Here is a 17,580-nt window from a genome sequence, read left to right on the forward strand (position 1 = left end):
GAATCACAAAGAAGGAGTCGGGCCGTTCAGGCACATGGGAAATGCTGCTGTCACGAGAGAAGGCAGGCTGGGATGGCAGAAACGAGCTGGTGACGGCCAAGGACACCAAGCAAGCAGCTACTGAGGTGCAATCTCCTGGACTGTCACCCCAGTTTCTCTCTCCAAAGGCTCAGGAGGTCAGTGCGCTCAAATCGAGAATTTGTAACTAATCTCAGCTGAGAGTCCCCCACTCCTCTCCCAGCAGCAGCCCTGCGTGCATCCCCCCAGGCTGTACAGGAAAGGTGGGACTGAGCAGTTTGCCCCTCGTTTGGTGAACAATTGACCGAGCACCTCAGCTAAGCACGGGAGATGGTCCACAGAGAGATGTCGGCACTCCCACAGAGTTTGCTCAGTTATCAGATCAAGAGTTTTTAAAATTAGCCCCTCCTTCACCCTATAAGAAAAAATTTAATTGCCGTGATTTCCCCCTTTTCATCCCCTCCATCTCCCAAGCAGAATATAAAAGTTCCTACCCAGTCCTGTGTTTACCATCATCCCCATCAGAAGGAACGAGAGAGATATTTTTGGATTTTATCTGGGAATAAACACAGCAGGGCAGTTTGTGTTAGTTACTAGATTTTGGGACTGATTTTTTCGTTTATTTGACTAAACTTCGATGACTAGTATGAGTCAAGTCAGGATGTCCAGCGCCCCAGTGTGTTTCTCTAGAACAAACCTCATTTGAGCTGCTGGCATAAAGAGCAACAAGGATTTGTGGGACGTCAGTGTCTTCTGATTACAAACAATAGCCAGGGAGGCTCCTCGAGATAAGCAGTGAGGAGGGGTTCTGTGTGCCCAGGGCTTCAAACCCAGCACGCAGCAGGGTCTGGAGAGTTCGTGACAGAAATGGGACTTGGCAAAATCAACGCTGCAGTGCTGAACGCCCCTTGCTTCTCATCTACTGCCCAGCAAACAAGTGGTTGTGGATTTAAAAGGAAAAACCTCAGAAGTGTAATATATGTTATGGAGTAATTCGTGCTTCTGTAAAATATACATGAAATAAGATGTGCTTGTACGAAAGAGTCTTAAAGTTTTAAAACCACAAGCTGCAGCCGGGGAAAGATTGCCACAGCTAGCAGCAGAAAGAAAGAGCTCATTTACAAACGAAAAAACGTGGCTGCGTGTGGAGATGGGCCCTTTCCCGGACAACCCTGGAGACACCCGAGCGATGAATACTCGAGGAGTATCTACGATCAAGATCGAGTCGTCAGGGTCGTGCATCCCAATACCAGCCCAAGCACAGAGAAAAGGAACCACACGAATATGTGAAGCAACGAGAACAGGAGAAACTCTGCCGCAGACGGAAAAAACTGTGTAAAAGTAACCGGACAGAGACAACGTGGCTGAACAGAGGGAGTTCGGGTCAGTGCTCGGGCTCGGCGCTGTCCCTTTGATTGTGGCTATCGGAGACCGAATCTCGGTCGCGAAATAAAAACCTATTTTTTTGATTATTAATTTGGCTTTATCATTTATTACCTACAACAAAAGCGTCGAGTCATTATTCTCATGAGTCTGAAAACTCATTCCCAGCACTTTTTATGTAGCACAACCAAGGATAAAGATACTGCAGGATAAGTGACTCCCATCTCTGACACCCGGTACACCCAGGTATTTATGACATTTCACCAGATGCTGCTATTGCTACATGCACAGGAAATGTTTCCTAGGAACCACATTGCTCGGTTCCAAACATCCCAGCCTTTAGTCAGGAAACATAAAAAACCCAAGCGGCTTGAATGTCTCATTATTGCAAACAGTTACAAGAGAGCAGGTAGATTAAAAATGCAGTCAAATCTCTCTATGTAAAATACAGACAGAAATCTGATGCCAATAGCTTCATTTTTAAAATATGGTAATTTCTTCTAAAAATCCAAACCCCAAGAAAACATAGGCCCTTGCATTGTAGTTGTGTAACTTGCTACTTGCTTTTCTACAGCAAAATATATATAAGAAATGGGAGAAAAGTAATCCAGAGCAGAAAACGGCCACAATTATGACTTTTGAAAGAGAAGGCATAGAATATATAATTTTAAATCAGAAAATTACCTAAATAAAGACACTCAAATAGATTTTTTTTTTTTCAGTTAAGCTTCCAGAAATTCAACTAAAATAATGAAAATGTCACTTCCACATTGATTGTCTGAAAAAGTGAAATTCACAAAGTCAAGTGAGAGAATTCTGACTTGTAAGAAACCCCTTTGGCTGTTACTGCAGCAAGATGCAGGATAATAGGGGAAATAATCTAATTAATTTACCGAAGTAACTTACATTTATATTCAACTAGCCATCCCGTGCATCAGAAAATAGGATACTGGGAACAAGGAGGTAAAAAACAATGGAGTCAAGTTCTCTAAATCATCCCCAGGAGACCAGCAATAACATATCAATTTTTCATCAGTGATATAAAACTTAACTATAGTAAGAGATAACCATTACCAACATACCTATAGATGTTACTGCCTTTTAGATGGAGACCAACAAACCACTCTTGTTCCTTATAACACCTCTCCTGGACTGAGTTAAGAGGTCAGCAGGTTAATTTGTGATTAGGGAAGATGAACTCCAGCTGACATCACCAGATGTTACCAGTTCGGTGAAGTTATCAGAGTGCCCAAGAAATGACTGATTAGAGAAATTTTATAGCCAGAAAATGGGGCTGCAACAAGGAGTGGCTATTCTATACAAATTATTGGGAAAGAAGGGTAAATACCAGAAACAGGGTAAAAAAAGTGATTTAAGACAGTGTTAAGAAATAATAAAGAGGTTGAGCTGGCTAAGGATAACATAGGCTAGATATCAGATATTTTCCTGTTAAACGTTTTGAAACATATATTGAAGAATTCCTCAGTCTTCCAAATGTTGGCAATTTCTTTTGCTTCAAGAACAAGTGCAGTTTTGAATTCTTTCTTGAAGAATTACTAGTTAGCTTCAACAAAAAGCTTTTGTGAGCCAATATCCAGTTCTGCTTGAAATGAAGTAAAACGCACTTCTAGCTATAATTGAATTAAGATATATGAATGAATACGAATTAAGAATATGAATTAAGATATTATTCATCCCTAGACAGGATTGCAGAGCTACAGTTAGGGAAAAGTAAAAATAAACATCTCAAATTGACAGGTATGAAATTCCCTACAAACCTTTGGAAACCCGAGTGAAAAGAGATTTGTTTGCACCTCACCAAGTACCTAGCAGTTACTAGGGAGCCGAACAGCTGAATGCCTCCACTGCTGCTCGTAGCTCCAGGGCAGGGCACTCTTCCTCCAGAAAATCCCACTCTGGCTTGAGGAACTTGCCTCTATTTGCACTAAGATTTCCCAGAGACAAAAGACTCCCTCCCCCTCCTCCCCAGGATCAGGGCTCCTGCCTGTCTCGGATTACACCTCCATGGGAAAGGGCTGGCAAAGGAGGCACCACAGGCCAAGCTCCAGCCCTGCCCTGCGCTCTGCTTACAGCCACTTGCACAGTTGTTCCTGTTCTGCACAGCTCTGCATCCTCTCATTCACCCCGCAAAATCCTTGCCAGACAAGGGGAGGGCACAGCTTGCTTTGGAACTCGGTGCTCACAGAGGGATCTGGTGTCCAATTCAGTGTGCTATTTAGAGACTTTTTTCCTCGTTCTTAAGATTCCAGGTTGCATTAGAATAATATTTTTTCCAACTGCCTCCATTGAAAATAAGACCTCAAATGGATTAATCTTCTTTTTCTTTAAAGGGTGAAGTAGGTAACAAAATTAATTAACTGCTCAGAACATCATCTGCACAGCTACCTCTTATCAATTCTACATATTGAGCCACTGCTGCCCAAAAGTCACACTATACAAATTCTGCTTTTGTCCATGGATCACCAGTATTGTACATTGCATGGCTCCACAAGTCCCCTTCTGTACTGTCCATCACTACATGCTCAAAGTACAAGACTGAAAATGCCGACTGCACATTCTTTACAAACATATTACTGCATCCCATGGATGGCCTGAGAATTTCTAGATATGCTGCCATCCCTATGTGCCCCAGTACTAAGAGTCACTTATTTTTCCTCTCCTTGTTATAATGAAAACATCACCACTCCCCTCAAAGAAAAGAAAAAAAAAGTTAAAAAACTAGTTCTTAGCTTGATTTCAGAAAGAATGCTAAGACAGAAAAATCAGGTTCAATAGTGGTAAGCAGCTGATCTGTATTTTCATCTGTTTAGTCACATTATTTATGGCTTTCTTATACCAGAGGGAATATTCGACAAAGGCAACATTTTCTCCATTTACCCCGAAGTTGCTTCCACAAGCTCTTTCCTAAGACTTCACAACTTGCAACATGAATGTTCTAATAGCTAGATTAAATGTTAATGAAGTATTTAACTCACCTGAATAGCACTTCAATGAAACAAGGCATGAGGAGAGAAGCTGAAAAGGAAAGTCTTTTATGGGAGATGTAGACTACCTCTTGTGAAACAGGCAGGAGTCCTTCCCGCTGCTGAAGAGAACTTCCATAGCTCTGGTGTTAGTGTCCAAGCTGGAAGTGTAACAGGCATCTACCCAATACCTGGAGGGAAAATCACCTTCTCTCCTTCAGCCTGTGCTCTGCACACATGCACTGGGCTGTCCTACAGCAAAGCAGCTTGCTCTGTGGGACAACTGTGACTGCAAGGTGCTTCTGTCTCCAGCTGCTCATTTCTGCTACACGTGTGGCAGCAAGTTCTGCTTTTTTAGATCTGATCTGCTGGCTACCATCCAGCCTTGCTGAAAAGGGACCAAAAATGAAGGCTGCAATTCTCCAGCTGTCTCTGCCCCTTGCATGATAAAACAGGAATGTAACTGGATGACTCTGTGTCAGGAAAACTAAAAAGATTTAAGCAATACAGGGAATAAAACCCCACTGAAACTCAAACATATCCTGTATATCACCAAAAAAAAAAAGTTGCAACAAAATAATAATGCAAATTAGAACTTGAAAAATACCTGCTGAAAAACAGAGTGGGGAGATTTCAGACTGGGCTTCCTAGAGGTTTTTCCTCCTCCCCACTCCTCCCCTCTATGCAGCTGCTTGTGATGGAACGTGAAGAGCCACTCAGTCAACAGCATCCTTGCACCTGTGTCCCTCAGCAGGCTGAGGGGAGAATAACCTGGGAATCACTTTCCTATCAGAACACCTGGCATTGGGAATCTCTCACCTTGGCTGGAATCCAGCTCAGGAAATTTCTACAAATACCAAACTGCAGCATGCAACAAACAAATCCATCCAGCAGCATTATTCTGCTGTCTTTTTTAAGAGAAGAATAAAGAGAGCTGAACTAATATTTGACTACATACAGCTTGCAACATTATTAAATCAAACCTGCAAAGGTTCTGATTCTTACACCTACTGTGGGGCACCTGATCCAAATCCTCAAACCAGTTAGAATTCACTCCTTAGAGACAACTTTAAACCAGCAGGATACAAGAAATCATTAAAAGCAGCATCACATTTTCAAGACAAGTTCAGGTATTAGATACCTAGAAATTAAAGAGCAACATTCCAAAACACAATTACAAGGCTACCAGACACACAATGTCAGGTGAGATTTGGTGTGTTCCAAAGCTCTAGTTCATACTATGTATGGTGATGCTGTGGATTATATAGAGGATGAATAAATAAGGGAAATTTGTTTTACTTGAAAGCATTATTGTTATTAGAGCTTTTTACTATAACCACTTTTGTGCAATACATCAATGAAATTCAGTATGCAGAAACATAAAAGCTTGTTGGGAAAATGCTGGCAGCTTCAGCTGAGAGAAAGTATCCACTATTTATGGCATCTTTATTGTCACACTCCATGGCAATATTCAAGTCCCAGCTGAACTTTGGCCTGACCCAGTTCTGCTTTCTGAAGGTACCAGAAAGTGTAAGTGTAATGACTGTGCTACCTACACATTTAGCAATCTATTGCTGGCTGCAAGACTCAGTCACTCAAAATGAGTTATTTTATATTTTATATTTTAAAATATAAAACTGCACTGAACAAATGCATTCAAGGTAAGAACCTGACCTGGGTACACAAACAGTACAGAAAAGCAAGAAAAAACCCACATTTTGTACACATTCCTGACAAAATAATCAGTGAAAGGTAACTGTTACGTAAGTCCAAACATATTCACATAGCATATTACTTAGCAGAAAGATGGACTGGAAGCCATTCCTCTCTCAAAGCAGTTAAACATTGAAAAAGAAGTTCTGTTAAAGGACTATGCTTTATAATGACAGATACTGAAAGAACTCAACTGTAAAAGCTGGATCTGTGGAAACCCCCAGACACCAGAGAGAGAATTCAGATTTCTCCTTTGAACACTCAGGGCATTCCAGAGGGAGGCAGAGGACACTGGACAAACCAAGAACTGGAAGTCATTCTGCAGTCCTGGAGTCCTCCTGCAGCAGTGCCCGGGCACGACGGGCTCAGGCACGGGGCGAGCCAAGCAAAGCCTGGGTGTCTCCATCATGGCACAACGTGCAGCAGGGCTGGCATGAACCCCCAGCACTGCAGAAACCTGGCAACACCCGAGCATGGCCAGTTTTTGGGCAGCACTGAACTGCAGGCGTGTGTCTTCTCACTGCCCTAGCAAAGCAAAGGGGCCTCAAGAGAGCCATGGTACCCCCTAGGTCAGTTCCTGCATGCATGCAGCACCTGCATCTTTCTTCCCAGCCTCATCCACGGGCCCAAATGTAATTTTGGAAGGGTTGAACTCATTAATTTGCCCTCATTAGACAAAATAGCAAAGGGGAGAGAAATAAGTCTATAAACAGAGATCATATTCCATTTATGGGCCTGCTGTAGCAGGGTTTTCTCTACAGAACAAAGCAGTCCAAGGTTTACGACTTCCTATAGAGCATCTGTGATGAATTAAGGAGTCCAAACAAGTGGGATGCCAAGGCTCACTTTCAGCAGCCTTTTGCCAGTAACTGGCCAAGCAACTAACTAACAACTAACCAGTAACTAACAAACAACTCAGAAGTGCAAAGACCATAAGGTGGGAAATGTGGACATGAAATACAAAAACTTTGTTCATAAATCAAAACAGACAAAAGATTGATTATGCAAAACTCCATTATAAAACTCCATACTCTACTCAATTTTCCTTTGAATTAGTTCTATATCTGGGAATAATCCTAAGAAGCTTTAGCTAATACACAGCATCAATGTGGGTCATACACAGGAGTTTGTGCTGTTTGGCCCAGCAAGACACGCAGTCTGTAAAGGTGCCTGCTCTCCCTCAGATTATTTGTTCTTCAGGAGATTGGTTAAACTCTGTGTAGGTTGTAAAAGTTTTCCTTGGTTTCTTTCCATTATTCTTTGCCCCATTTAATTTCCTTTCCAACATAAATGCAGACTGTACATAGTATCTGAAACACTGTTACATCAAATCAATATAGAGAAAGATTACAGTCATTCTAACAAATACTCTTTTTCTTAAATATTGTAAAAATCTGTATCACTCTAGGAAATGTCTCACAGGGCCCCTCACTGAGGAACGAGATGGAGGCCTGCTTGTTTTAACAACTGCTTTTAGCTAAGCAGTTTAAGGTAAAAATACCCAAGCAAAATATTTCAGACGTTTCAGTGTGCCTAAAATGTTATCTTAAATTCTAGACTTATGTTCTTGTATGTTCACACGTACTGCAGAAATTCAGGAACAAAGTATTTCAGATGCAATTCTTTCAAGTCCATTTACATAAATGGTGTTTAACGTCAAAAATTAAACATGCTGTCAACAATCTGTACAAAGGTAAAGGTGAAAAATATAATTTGATTACAAAAGAATTTAACACCATCTGTACACCACAGATAATGCTTTTCATAAGATAAATTTATCACCATCCTCATTCAATCATTCTGAGATGTTATCCCTCAATTTCTAAAACATGTATTTTCTGTGTACTTATATACAATTAGTGTTTTTTTATTTCCTACTCGACTGTGAACAGTTCAGGTATTATACAATGACTCAAATGAGGTGAATGAGGGGGAAGCTTATGCATGTTACTTGAATGAGAGATATTTCACTTGTCTAGCTCCAAAAGAGCCAAGAAAGGTAAGTGATAAAAGCACCAGCTTAGACTCTTTTGAACATAAATTCAGGCATTTTAATGTGTATCTTATTAAAGCTACATGAGTTTCCATGTAGGTTATTCATACATATTATGGCACTTAAGACTTTCCTAACAGGTATTTAGTTACCTAGGGCATCTAGGCTAAAAAAGAAAACATCTGCTAAAATTAACCATTTCTGTAAGAAAACACTTCTGTCCCAACTTTCAAACTCCTTAATTTTCCTGAAAGTTGCACCAAAATACAACTGTTGGTATTTCACATTCTTTGAGCAAGTTGTCTTTGACAAGGAAGTCACATGAACTTGTTTCATCTCTAGGGATTTGTGACACAAAGAAAGGTCACCTTACCCGTCCTCAACAAACCAAGTTGTGTCCCACTCCTTTGTAATTACAATATGCAGTACAGTTACTTGTGGATCCATTTTTTTGCTGGCCTAAAGCCTTAGCAGTAATTACCCACTTTGGCAGTCCAAATTTAACCCAAGGCAGCTTTTTCTCCGTGTAAGGCATTATTCTGACATCTGCTGGCCTGGCATCCAACCGTGTGTCTTAATATACTGCATTTGTTATTAAAAAGGAGTATATATATTAATCCAAAGATAAGAACAATTTAGTGAAACAAATGACACACATTTAAAACAGGCCCGTGTATTTTCATATAAATCTCACAACTCTACCAGCATTTTGGTAGGTTTCTATTGCTTTCTTAACTCATCCGAACTGCTGTATATTACAAAGCTTTAATACAAGCAGCTTTGGGAACAAAAGTTATATTTGGAAGGGAAAAAAGTTGTGACAAGTGAAAACAAAACAAAAAAAAAAAAATCCAGGAAGCTGTTTTTTAAAAAAAACTTTACTTGTAAAATTAAGCAGCATGCTACTTTGTGATTTGTATTTGAATTTAAAAAGACTAATTAGACCAAAATAAAGACAAAAACAAAAAAAATGGCAAGTCTATAAATAATGAAAATTTTGATTTCACTAGACTTCAATGAAAAACATCTGGTAATTAAATACTTGCTACTGTTTGTTACATTGATGAACTTTATTAGGGTTAAAACTATAACAAAGTTCATCCTAAAACTTTTCGCAATGCAAAATTATTTTCACTCGAGGAGTGTCTCAACTTGAATGCTAAGAATTACAGGCAATCTTCTGGAGCAGACACATTCATAAAACTTTATACATCTTTTGGAACTAAGATATTTATACTACTAAAATCAAACATGCATCACTTCCCATACATTCTGGTATCATGATTTATATTACATTATGTAACATCATTCTTCTAAACAGCAGCAGTTTATCATACGTTTGCTCCATTTTCTTTGGATTTCTGATCTTTATCTTCGTTCTTCACAATGTCCTTCAAAAGGAAAAAGGGAGAGGATGAGAGAACTGTACAAGCTGTATTTCTCATGCAAACTGTAAAGCAGCATGAGACACAGATACTGTTTGTATCTCTAAAATACTATGTGAACTGGTATCCTATTCAGTTTAGTTATAACCAATTCCAGTATCTTCCTGAAAAACTGGGGGGTAGAAATGCTCTGGGTTTTGCTTAAAACTCATTTTACTGAGACTGAAATAGTTGAATTCTACCTTGAAAAAGTACTCTTGACCAGTCAAATAGAGGAGCAGATTTCGACTGCTCCTGGGATTGACAAGATGAGGACAGGAAAACATTAGTAAGTTTGAGATCTACATGAACATTTATACCTTTTTAAAAACACTGAAGTCAGAAACAGATGTTGCAGGTTAAGAAAAAACACATTTAATTTGCTACCTTTAAATAATCAAACATTGAGCTTCTTCTCTATATGTGTTAAGACACTCCTGCCCTGAATTCATGTCAAAATTGTTTTTGTATTTATTTGTTTCAATAATAGTCTACAGAATTTTGCCTACAATAATAAAAAAATGGAATTAAATTATACTAACCTGTTTGAGAACACTCTGTATTTCATCCATAACAGTAGCTAAATTTTTGATTGTCTTATTCAGCTGACCCTCGAATTGCAATTTTTTATCATCTGAGGTCTTCAAATTTTCTTGCAGTTGGCCAAGGTCCTTTTTTACTTCTTTTAGCTCCGCAGATAGACTTTTGTTAGAATTCTCCAGTTGTAGTATAGTCTTTTCATCCTCATCTTAGGAAGGGAACAAATGAAAATGTCAAGTCACTTCCAATGCTGTGTACTTTGCATCTTAATATTCTATTTGTGTGCAACACTATAATACTAATTTTTAAAGAACATTAAAAACCAAATCGAATTACCAATTTGATAATATTTAATTCTGACTACATTTGAAGTCTTGCATTCCACTTAAATAAAATTTACACCACAAATATTACCCAAATTGATATTTTTACTTAAGAAGTCTCAGTGCCTTGCACCCCTGTAAGCTGCCTTCAAAGCAACATCCTACCTGTTTTTTCTTCTAGTAGCTGCAGCTTTTGCTCTATCTCTGCCCGCACCCTTTCGCTCTTCTCCAGCTTCTGCAGGAGGCTGCCCACGTCCACCATGGCTCCGTTGTACACGATGAGCCCCACGTTCTCCTCCACGGCCTTGCACTCCTGCTTCACCGCGGGCGACGGCAGCAGCAGCCGGTTCCCTGCGGGGTCACAGCCCGGGAACAAGCACAGCGTCACCCTGCTGACAGCCCCACACGCTCAGGAGAACAATCAGAGACCCAGGTGTGCTGGGCTGTGCTCAATAACAACAGCATCACCCTGCTGACAGCCTCACACACTCAGGAGAACAATCAGAGACCCAGGTGTGCTGGTCTGTGCCCAGTAACCACAGCATCACCCTGCTGACAGCCCCACACGCTCAGGAGAACAATCAGAGACCCAGGTGTGCTGGGCTGTGCTCAATAACAACAACATCACCCTGCTGACAGCCCCACACACTCCTGAGAGGAACACAAACACAGACCCAAGGCTGTGGGTCTGTCCCTCACACCTCTCTCCTTCCCCTAACCCCAATTCTCCCCCCTGCCAAAAAGCAGCATTCTCTTTCAAGACATCATTCTATGCCTCTTTCCTGCAGGAATTTGTCTCCAAAACTCAGGCTCCTTTCTACTCCCTGCAGTTCTGAGGTTTCTGACCTCAAAACTAGTAACATGGAACGATGTTCATCAATACTGAACATTAACGTCTGTCCTCTTTCCTGTTTCAAGATATTAATATTTACCCTAGAGTTGCAACAATATATACTGGAAGCACAAAGAACCCTGTTACTTTTGAACATTGATGAACATTACAATGTTCATCAATACTGAACATGAATCTCTGTCCCCTTTCCTGGTCCAAGATATTAAGATTAGGGTTGCAACATTACGTGTTGGAAGCACAAAAAACCCTGTTACTTTTCAGCTGCTGAAGATTTACTTTTCCAAACTGGCTCAATTAATTTCTGCAAGAAATCAAGTACCTCAGAACTCTCATTATCACACAGAAATAACTCTCTGGAAGTATATGGGAAAAAAAAAATACCACCTAACATATCTTCCTGTAGCTCTTCAGACTCCTCTTGGTTTTCTTCATCTTTAGAAGTATCTGTTAGTCTTCTGTAAAAGCAAGACTCTCGAAGCACTACTTTATTAAGCAGCTTCTTGACCTACAACACATGGAAAAAAATAATGGTGTTATTTAATATCCAAACATCCTGTTACCTAAACAAGAATGGTTTAGCTTGGAAAACTTAAAAGAAATTGTATAACTTTTTGAACTTTAACATACTGGGGCTTAAAAGGCAAATGAACTAGGAAAAGAATAAATACAATTTAGAGACAAAAGATACATATACAGTATGGGCATATTATAAGCTGCAAACTTCACCTTTTCACTCCCAGTCAATTTACAAAGCATTAAACTCTTATTTCATTGTAAATATGAAGTGGCTGCATAAAAATAAGAGATCAGGTATGTAAGTAAAGCTTTTAGAAGCTAAATTACATTTCTCCCACTTAAAGCAGTCCTATAACATTTGGAAAGTTTTTTAGTAGTATACAAAACCTGAGCACGTGACAGGTGAAGTCCAAGAGTGTACAGGATCTCCTCCACGTCCTTCTCCAGAAGGTATCCACAATGACTTTGATCAAAATAAACAAAAGCCATCAGGAGATCCCTGTTAACAGTTACCATCTGGGTCTTGTCTTTCTCCTACAGAAAATCGATCATGGGCTCATTAGAGAGTTAAAATATCATTCCAAAAATATACCAACTACTGACTTAACGAAAGTTTTTTCTCTGTTCATTTTATTGTTACTTTAAGTTAAGTAATTAATATTACCATCAATTACCTACTTAGATCATGTTACTTAAGACTAATTTAACCTATATATGAGAAGTAATCTTTCAGTATTTAGAAGAAATACATCACAATGGATAGTAATAGCTGGTAGACATTATTTCCTTTTATTTATGCTAGTATGTAAAAAATGGTCATAGAATTCATCTAATTATAAAAAAAGGAAGCATCCCTTCTGCCCTCAATCATTTAATAAACAACTGTTTTCAAAGGGAAAACAGGTGTTATAATAAAAATAAAGCTAAGTTGTAATTAGGACACCTCTAACAAGGTCTATGCAGTCATTAAGAAAGGTGTTCATTACTTTATCTTTAGACGCCCTCTCTTTACAATGTTTATTTCCCTCTCTTCTGTCCTCCCGTTTGTTCATTTCCTCTTCATCCCTGTCTGCAAAACAGAAAGAAAATTCAACATACCCAGAGCAAAGGATTCTATAACCATTACCAGAATACATATTGCCACTATAAAAGTCCAGATAAACTCCCAAACATCTGCAATATACTTCCCTGAAAAACAATTTAAAAATCCATTGAAGTGAGCCCTGTTAAATTCCGATTTTTCTCTAGTCTTCTTTTACCATAAACCATTTATAATTTTTTCCCTGTGCTTGTTTCACACGCAGGACAGAAAAGCTGAAATAAACGCTAGCTAGGCCAAAATGAGTGCTGTCAACATCTCCATTTATTTAAGTGGTGTGCAGGAAATTACCACAGTTCTCCCCAATGAGGCCTGGCAGAGTCTGAATTCAGCTATGGTTATTCCTATTCAAATTCAGTATTATTTACTCTAAAACATTTCAAGTAATAAAACCCATATACACTAGGTAATTAAAACCATGTGTTTTTACTCATGTTGAGTGAGAGATTACTCTTCCCATGACTTAGATTCTCCAAGAAGCTGCAGATCACATCACTTATTAGATGTGAATTACAAATGACAGGTTTTTTTTGTCTAAAGGTAGGCAGTACAATAAAACTAGACTGAAAGAGAGAAAGGGATGACACAGTTGCTGGGATGAATTTTGGCATGCAGTCTGTACCTTATGTGCAAGTCTTGGGTCAGAGAACCACGTGCCAAGTTCAGCTTTAAGCTCACCTTCCTTGTGAGGAAAACTTGGGAAAACCTATGTATTACAACACTTGGCTAATTTTACCAACTTTTTCCTGAGAACCAATTGCTTTCTCCTGAACCTCCATGGCTTGTTGGGTTTTCTCAGCAGCTCTTGACTAAAATGGCACAAAGACAGATTCTGGGAAGCAGCAGCACTTTTCAGAACAGACAAGCCCAGGCCACTCTTACAGACAAATTATAAGCAAATAGGAGTTATTCTGGAAACCACAGATTAGCATCAGCTTTTTAAGGCCAAAAACACAATTGAAAATGCTGGGACAGCAGTATCTACACAGTTCAAACCCAAACGTCTAGCAAATCCTCTCCACAGAAAGGTAACTACCCACAGTACACATCAAAAAGCACACACCATGTTTTACACCTTTCTGAATCCCTGAGCAGAACTAAGAAAGAGCTGCTGCCATTGCCTGCAGAGTCCTCCAGACCCTTTCCCTATTTCTTCAGGTTAACACAACTCCACTCAAACAAAAACCAACTCCTCGTAACGTGGGCTGAAGGGCATCCACACTGAATTCTGTCCTAGCTAAAACCAAGATGGCATTCCAGAACTGAGGAGTAGGAAATTTGGCACATAAAAGTGGCTTGGTTTTTCAGAGGTGCTGAATACTCACATCTCCTACTGACTTCAATGGGAGTTGCGAGTGGTCTGCATTCTGAAAAAAATAAAACCACTTCTATATGCATGCCTTACTTAGAGCACCACTGCTAGTTTATATTCACTATGTTCATAAATGCCTGGCATAAAGGTACTTACACTTTACGTAGAACTGGTCAAAATTACTAAAATAAAATTAGTTTAATAATGCAATTTTAAATTGTCTAGTTCCAGTGCGTTCTCCAGCTTGAAAGAACATAATCAGTGATAAGAATTTATTAAAGGTCACAAAATACATAGATCAAGATACCTTCATCTTCATCTTCAGCCTCTTCTGCCTCCATTGGATCGTATTCTTCTTGATTATTGTCATCTTCCGTTTCTTCTTCATCTTTAGAATCTTCTTTCCTTTTATCTTCCCTCTGCAACAAAAGTTCCTAAATATTTATCTAGTCAGAATCAAAACCCAGTAAAGTAAAAACCTTATTACCATTCAATTAAAATTTGCCTACATTTATGTTTAGTCACCTAAGAACACAGATAGAAATTTCTGTGATACAGATGAATGTTAAAATACTCTCAATACACCCGTAAAAATTTTAAATTACTGAATATAATTGAAACATATTTAAATAGATCAAAAAGTCAAATCAATTAACTAATAACAATTGAAGAGCTGAATTTTTGATAGCAATAATGTAAAATTGAAACAGAAACACTTTAATATTTATCAAGACAGGCTAGGACTGCATATGAACTAAAATGCAGACCTTCTTTTCATCTCTCTCTTCTTTCTTATCTTTATCGTCTCCAGATTTTCTTCTTTTAGGTTTCGGATCATCCGTTTCATCATCTTTTTCTTCTTTTTTTTCTTTTCTCTCATCTTTTTTGCTTTTTTTGTCCTTTTTGTCCTCTCTCTCTGGGAGAGAAATCAGTGCTTTGTAAATTCTGACACCAAAATCTCTCTGAAGCATTTCATTGAAGAGTTCTGCAAACAGTGATACCTGCATAAAGAAGAAAGGTATCTTACATAAAGAAGAAAGAAAAGAGAAGTGACAAAAAGTTTTAAAACATGTATTAAAAACTTATATAATCATGGTAAAATAGCTATGAGGTGCAATTTTTGCAACTTATACGATATCAGGATTTTACAGAATGTCAGATTTCTTACTATCTGGCTTGAACATGGAATCTTTAAACAACTTTACAAATTCCATTTAATACCTGAAAACCCGTGTATTCCTCTGAATACCACGCAGTGACGACATTCCTATCGTACCATTTCCCAAAGACTCAGCAATGTAGGAATTTTCCCAGGAGATCACAAAGCGACAAGAACAGCCAAGCGCAGCATGCTGTGTTACCTCAAAGGAATGCTCTTTATTGTCCTCCAGTCTGTAGTCCAGAAGGACGCTCAGGGACATGATGCTGCAGTCAAACTTGCCGCTCTTGGCTGCCCAGTTGGGGTGCACGATGATGGCCGGCTCATCGGGCAGGATGTAGCGCCGCTCCCGCCGCTGGCGTTCCAGCTCCTCCTGCCGTTTTCTTTCCTCTTCCTAAAAAGGGACCAAAAATCAACATGGAGCATATTCCAAAGCTGAAGTGTCAGCCTCTACGTTAGTTTTTGGGACTCGCTGCTTTCCTGAGCAAAGGAAAGCCTAAGCTGCTGAAAGCAAAGCACAGCTGTGCAGCACAGCGAGCTCTTTACTCCTCACAAAGGAAGATAAAGGCTTCATACCTCATTGTCAGAGCCCAGGACATCCCTCTGGCTGCCCTGGCTGCCTCCAGGCCCTGGCATGAAGTCAAAAACACGTGTGGAAAAAGCTGCCAACTTTGTATGAAGAATTACAAACCACAAGGGTTTGAGTAGTGTGATATTTGGATTAACACAGGGTGAAAAAGTAGAAATTTGGGGTTTTTAGAATGTAGTTCAGGGGGACAAGATGGAGAGATTTGGGCATGTTCTGACCTTCTCCTTCTCCTTGTCCTCCATGTCTTGGTGTGATGGTGACACTTTTCTATTGGTTTAAGGTACAGACACACTGTCCAACATAGATGATAGGTATTGGCACAATATTGAAAATATAGTACATGTAATTTTTGATATAAAATGTAAACACCACCCAAGGGAGTACACAGAAAATGCCATGGCTCCTTGCTAGACAGAGCTCAGCAGGTCAGAGAAAGAATGTTCTAGATAAGAACAAATAAACAACCTTGAGAAGCCGACCCTGCGCATTTCAGATTCTTTCTCTGGCTGCACGGGCTGGGAAACGAGGACTTTTACACTCCTGGGGTCATCCCAGCACAGCAGACCCTGAGACCTCATCTCTCCAAAGACACCCAACACAGCTCTAACAGGTACCAGATGACAATTTATCTGACTCTAGATTATGGGAAATGCAATCTCTATAAATATACCTGATGCGAATGAAACAAAAGGTTACAAAACATAAAATGTCACCATCTTACTGATTGCCCAGAAACAAATACTGAAGTATCCTGACTACAAAAAAGTCATGGCAGAACTTGTGCTTTATAAAAAGCCAGCACAATCACAGCTCCCCTTCAATCCTAAAGAAAGCTGTGGCAAAAAACCCAAGCTAGTTGAAACCCATCCAAGCTGTGAGAGAAGGCAGCAGCAGCTGACAGAATTAGCAAGCACATGGCCTTTTCTCCCTCAACAAGGTTTACAGAGATATCTAAAAATATAAAACTTCCAATCATCCCATATAGGTTAGCAGGCAACACACAAAAAGCAGGTTTAAAAGTAACTCAAGCACAAGCCATTCTCCAAACATTTTTACCCCCTTTCTGTGGTTGAGCTTTGGCTTTACTGCAGATTTTGTTTACTTTTGTGAAATAAGAAACCAGAGTAAGCAGTGCAACTACAGACCAAAAAACTGAGAATCTCCAATACACAGCAAGTATCCAAAAGCTTCATAATAAGGGAAAACAAACCCAAGCAAACCATCTGTCATGTGAAGAAGCTGGACTGTGAGACACAGAGGCTAACAAAACTAAGGAAACTGTGTTTCATGTAGGTTTAAGGAGTTAAGGAATTGTTACATGCGTTCACTCGTCTTGAGCAGGCCTTTTTTCAGGAGGTTTGGATTTCTTTTTTCTTAGATTTAAGGTCAAACATTAATTCAGACGCCCTTAGTGCAGCTGATTTGGCTGATACAAAGTAATTCAAACTGGCCAAGATTTCTTCTCAATTCAGCAGCTCAAGGCATAGCAGGAGTTCCCAGTACAGTCACCTGACAACACCAAAATCCCAGCAGAAGTAGGCACCTACCTCTATTTTTTATGCTTATACATATTTATCCAAATGTTTAATATATTTAATGTATACTTAGGACTTAAATCAAGTATGTTGAAATCCTAACCTCTTTATCATCTTCAGATTTCCTATCCTCCTCCTC

General features: G+C 39.4%; 2 protein-coding genes and 1 long non-coding RNA gene across 21 annotated transcripts in view; 1 reads left to right on the top strand and 2 right to left on the bottom strand.

Moving 5' to 3' along the window:
- The window catches only part of STOX1 (storkhead box 1), a 21,210-nt gene extending 14,156 nt beyond the window's left edge, over positions 1–7,054 (bottom strand). The window contains exon 1 of one of the 3 annotated variants that reach the window (XM_085583834.1): positions 4,398–7,054. The gene's annotated coding sequence lies outside the window, so the exon portion shown is untranslated. The other 2 variants (XM_085583832.1, XM_085583835.1) reach the window with 2 other exon arrangements.
- The window catches only part of LOC146766994 (uncharacterized), a 42,646-nt gene that overhangs the window by 8,003 nt on the left and 17,063 nt on the right, over positions 1–17,580 (top strand). For both annotated transcript variants that reach the window (XR_014956385.1, XR_014956386.1), the window contains exon 2: positions 1–17,580. This exon is cut by the window's right edge and continues 17,063 nt beyond it. This is a non-coding gene — a long non-coding RNA (uncharacterized LOC146766994).
- Positions 7,455–17,580, bottom strand: part of CCAR1 (cell division cycle and apoptosis regulator 1) — a 27,945-nt gene continuing 17,819 nt past the window's right edge. For 7 of the 16 annotated variants that reach the window (XM_085583826.1, XM_085583823.1, XM_085583822.1 and 4 more), the window contains 11 exons: positions 17,545–17,580; positions 15,520–15,711; positions 14,926–15,180; positions 14,466–14,577; positions 14,172–14,213; positions 12,734–12,816; positions 12,135–12,281; positions 11,616–11,736; positions 10,544–10,729; positions 10,058–10,263; positions 7,455–9,482 (listed from right to left, as the gene is read on the bottom strand). The exon at positions 17,545–17,580 is cut by the window's right edge and continues 150 nt beyond it. In XM_085583826.1, the coding sequence (XP_085439952.1) occupies positions 9,423–9,482; positions 10,058–10,263; positions 10,544–10,729; positions 11,616–11,736; positions 12,135–12,281; positions 12,734–12,816; positions 14,172–14,213; positions 14,466–14,577; positions 14,926–15,180; positions 15,520–15,711; positions 17,545–17,580 (1,440 nt within the window). In that variant the 3' untranslated portion in view covers positions 7,455–9,422. The remainder of the gene's footprint in view (positions 9,483–10,057; positions 10,264–10,543; positions 10,730–11,615; positions 11,737–12,134; positions 12,282–12,733; positions 12,817–14,171; positions 14,214–14,465; positions 14,578–14,925; positions 15,181–15,519; positions 15,712–17,544) is intronic. The other 9 variants (XM_085583827.1, XM_085583825.1, XM_085583824.1 and 6 more) reach the window with 3 other exon arrangements.

The sequence above is a fragment of the Lonchura striata genome, chromosome 6, assembly GCF_050655825.1.
Source record: "Lonchura striata isolate lonStrDom1 chromosome 6, ASM5065582v1, whole genome shotgun sequence".
NCBI lineage: Eukaryota > Metazoa > Chordata > Aves > Passeriformes > Estrildidae > Lonchura > Lonchura striata.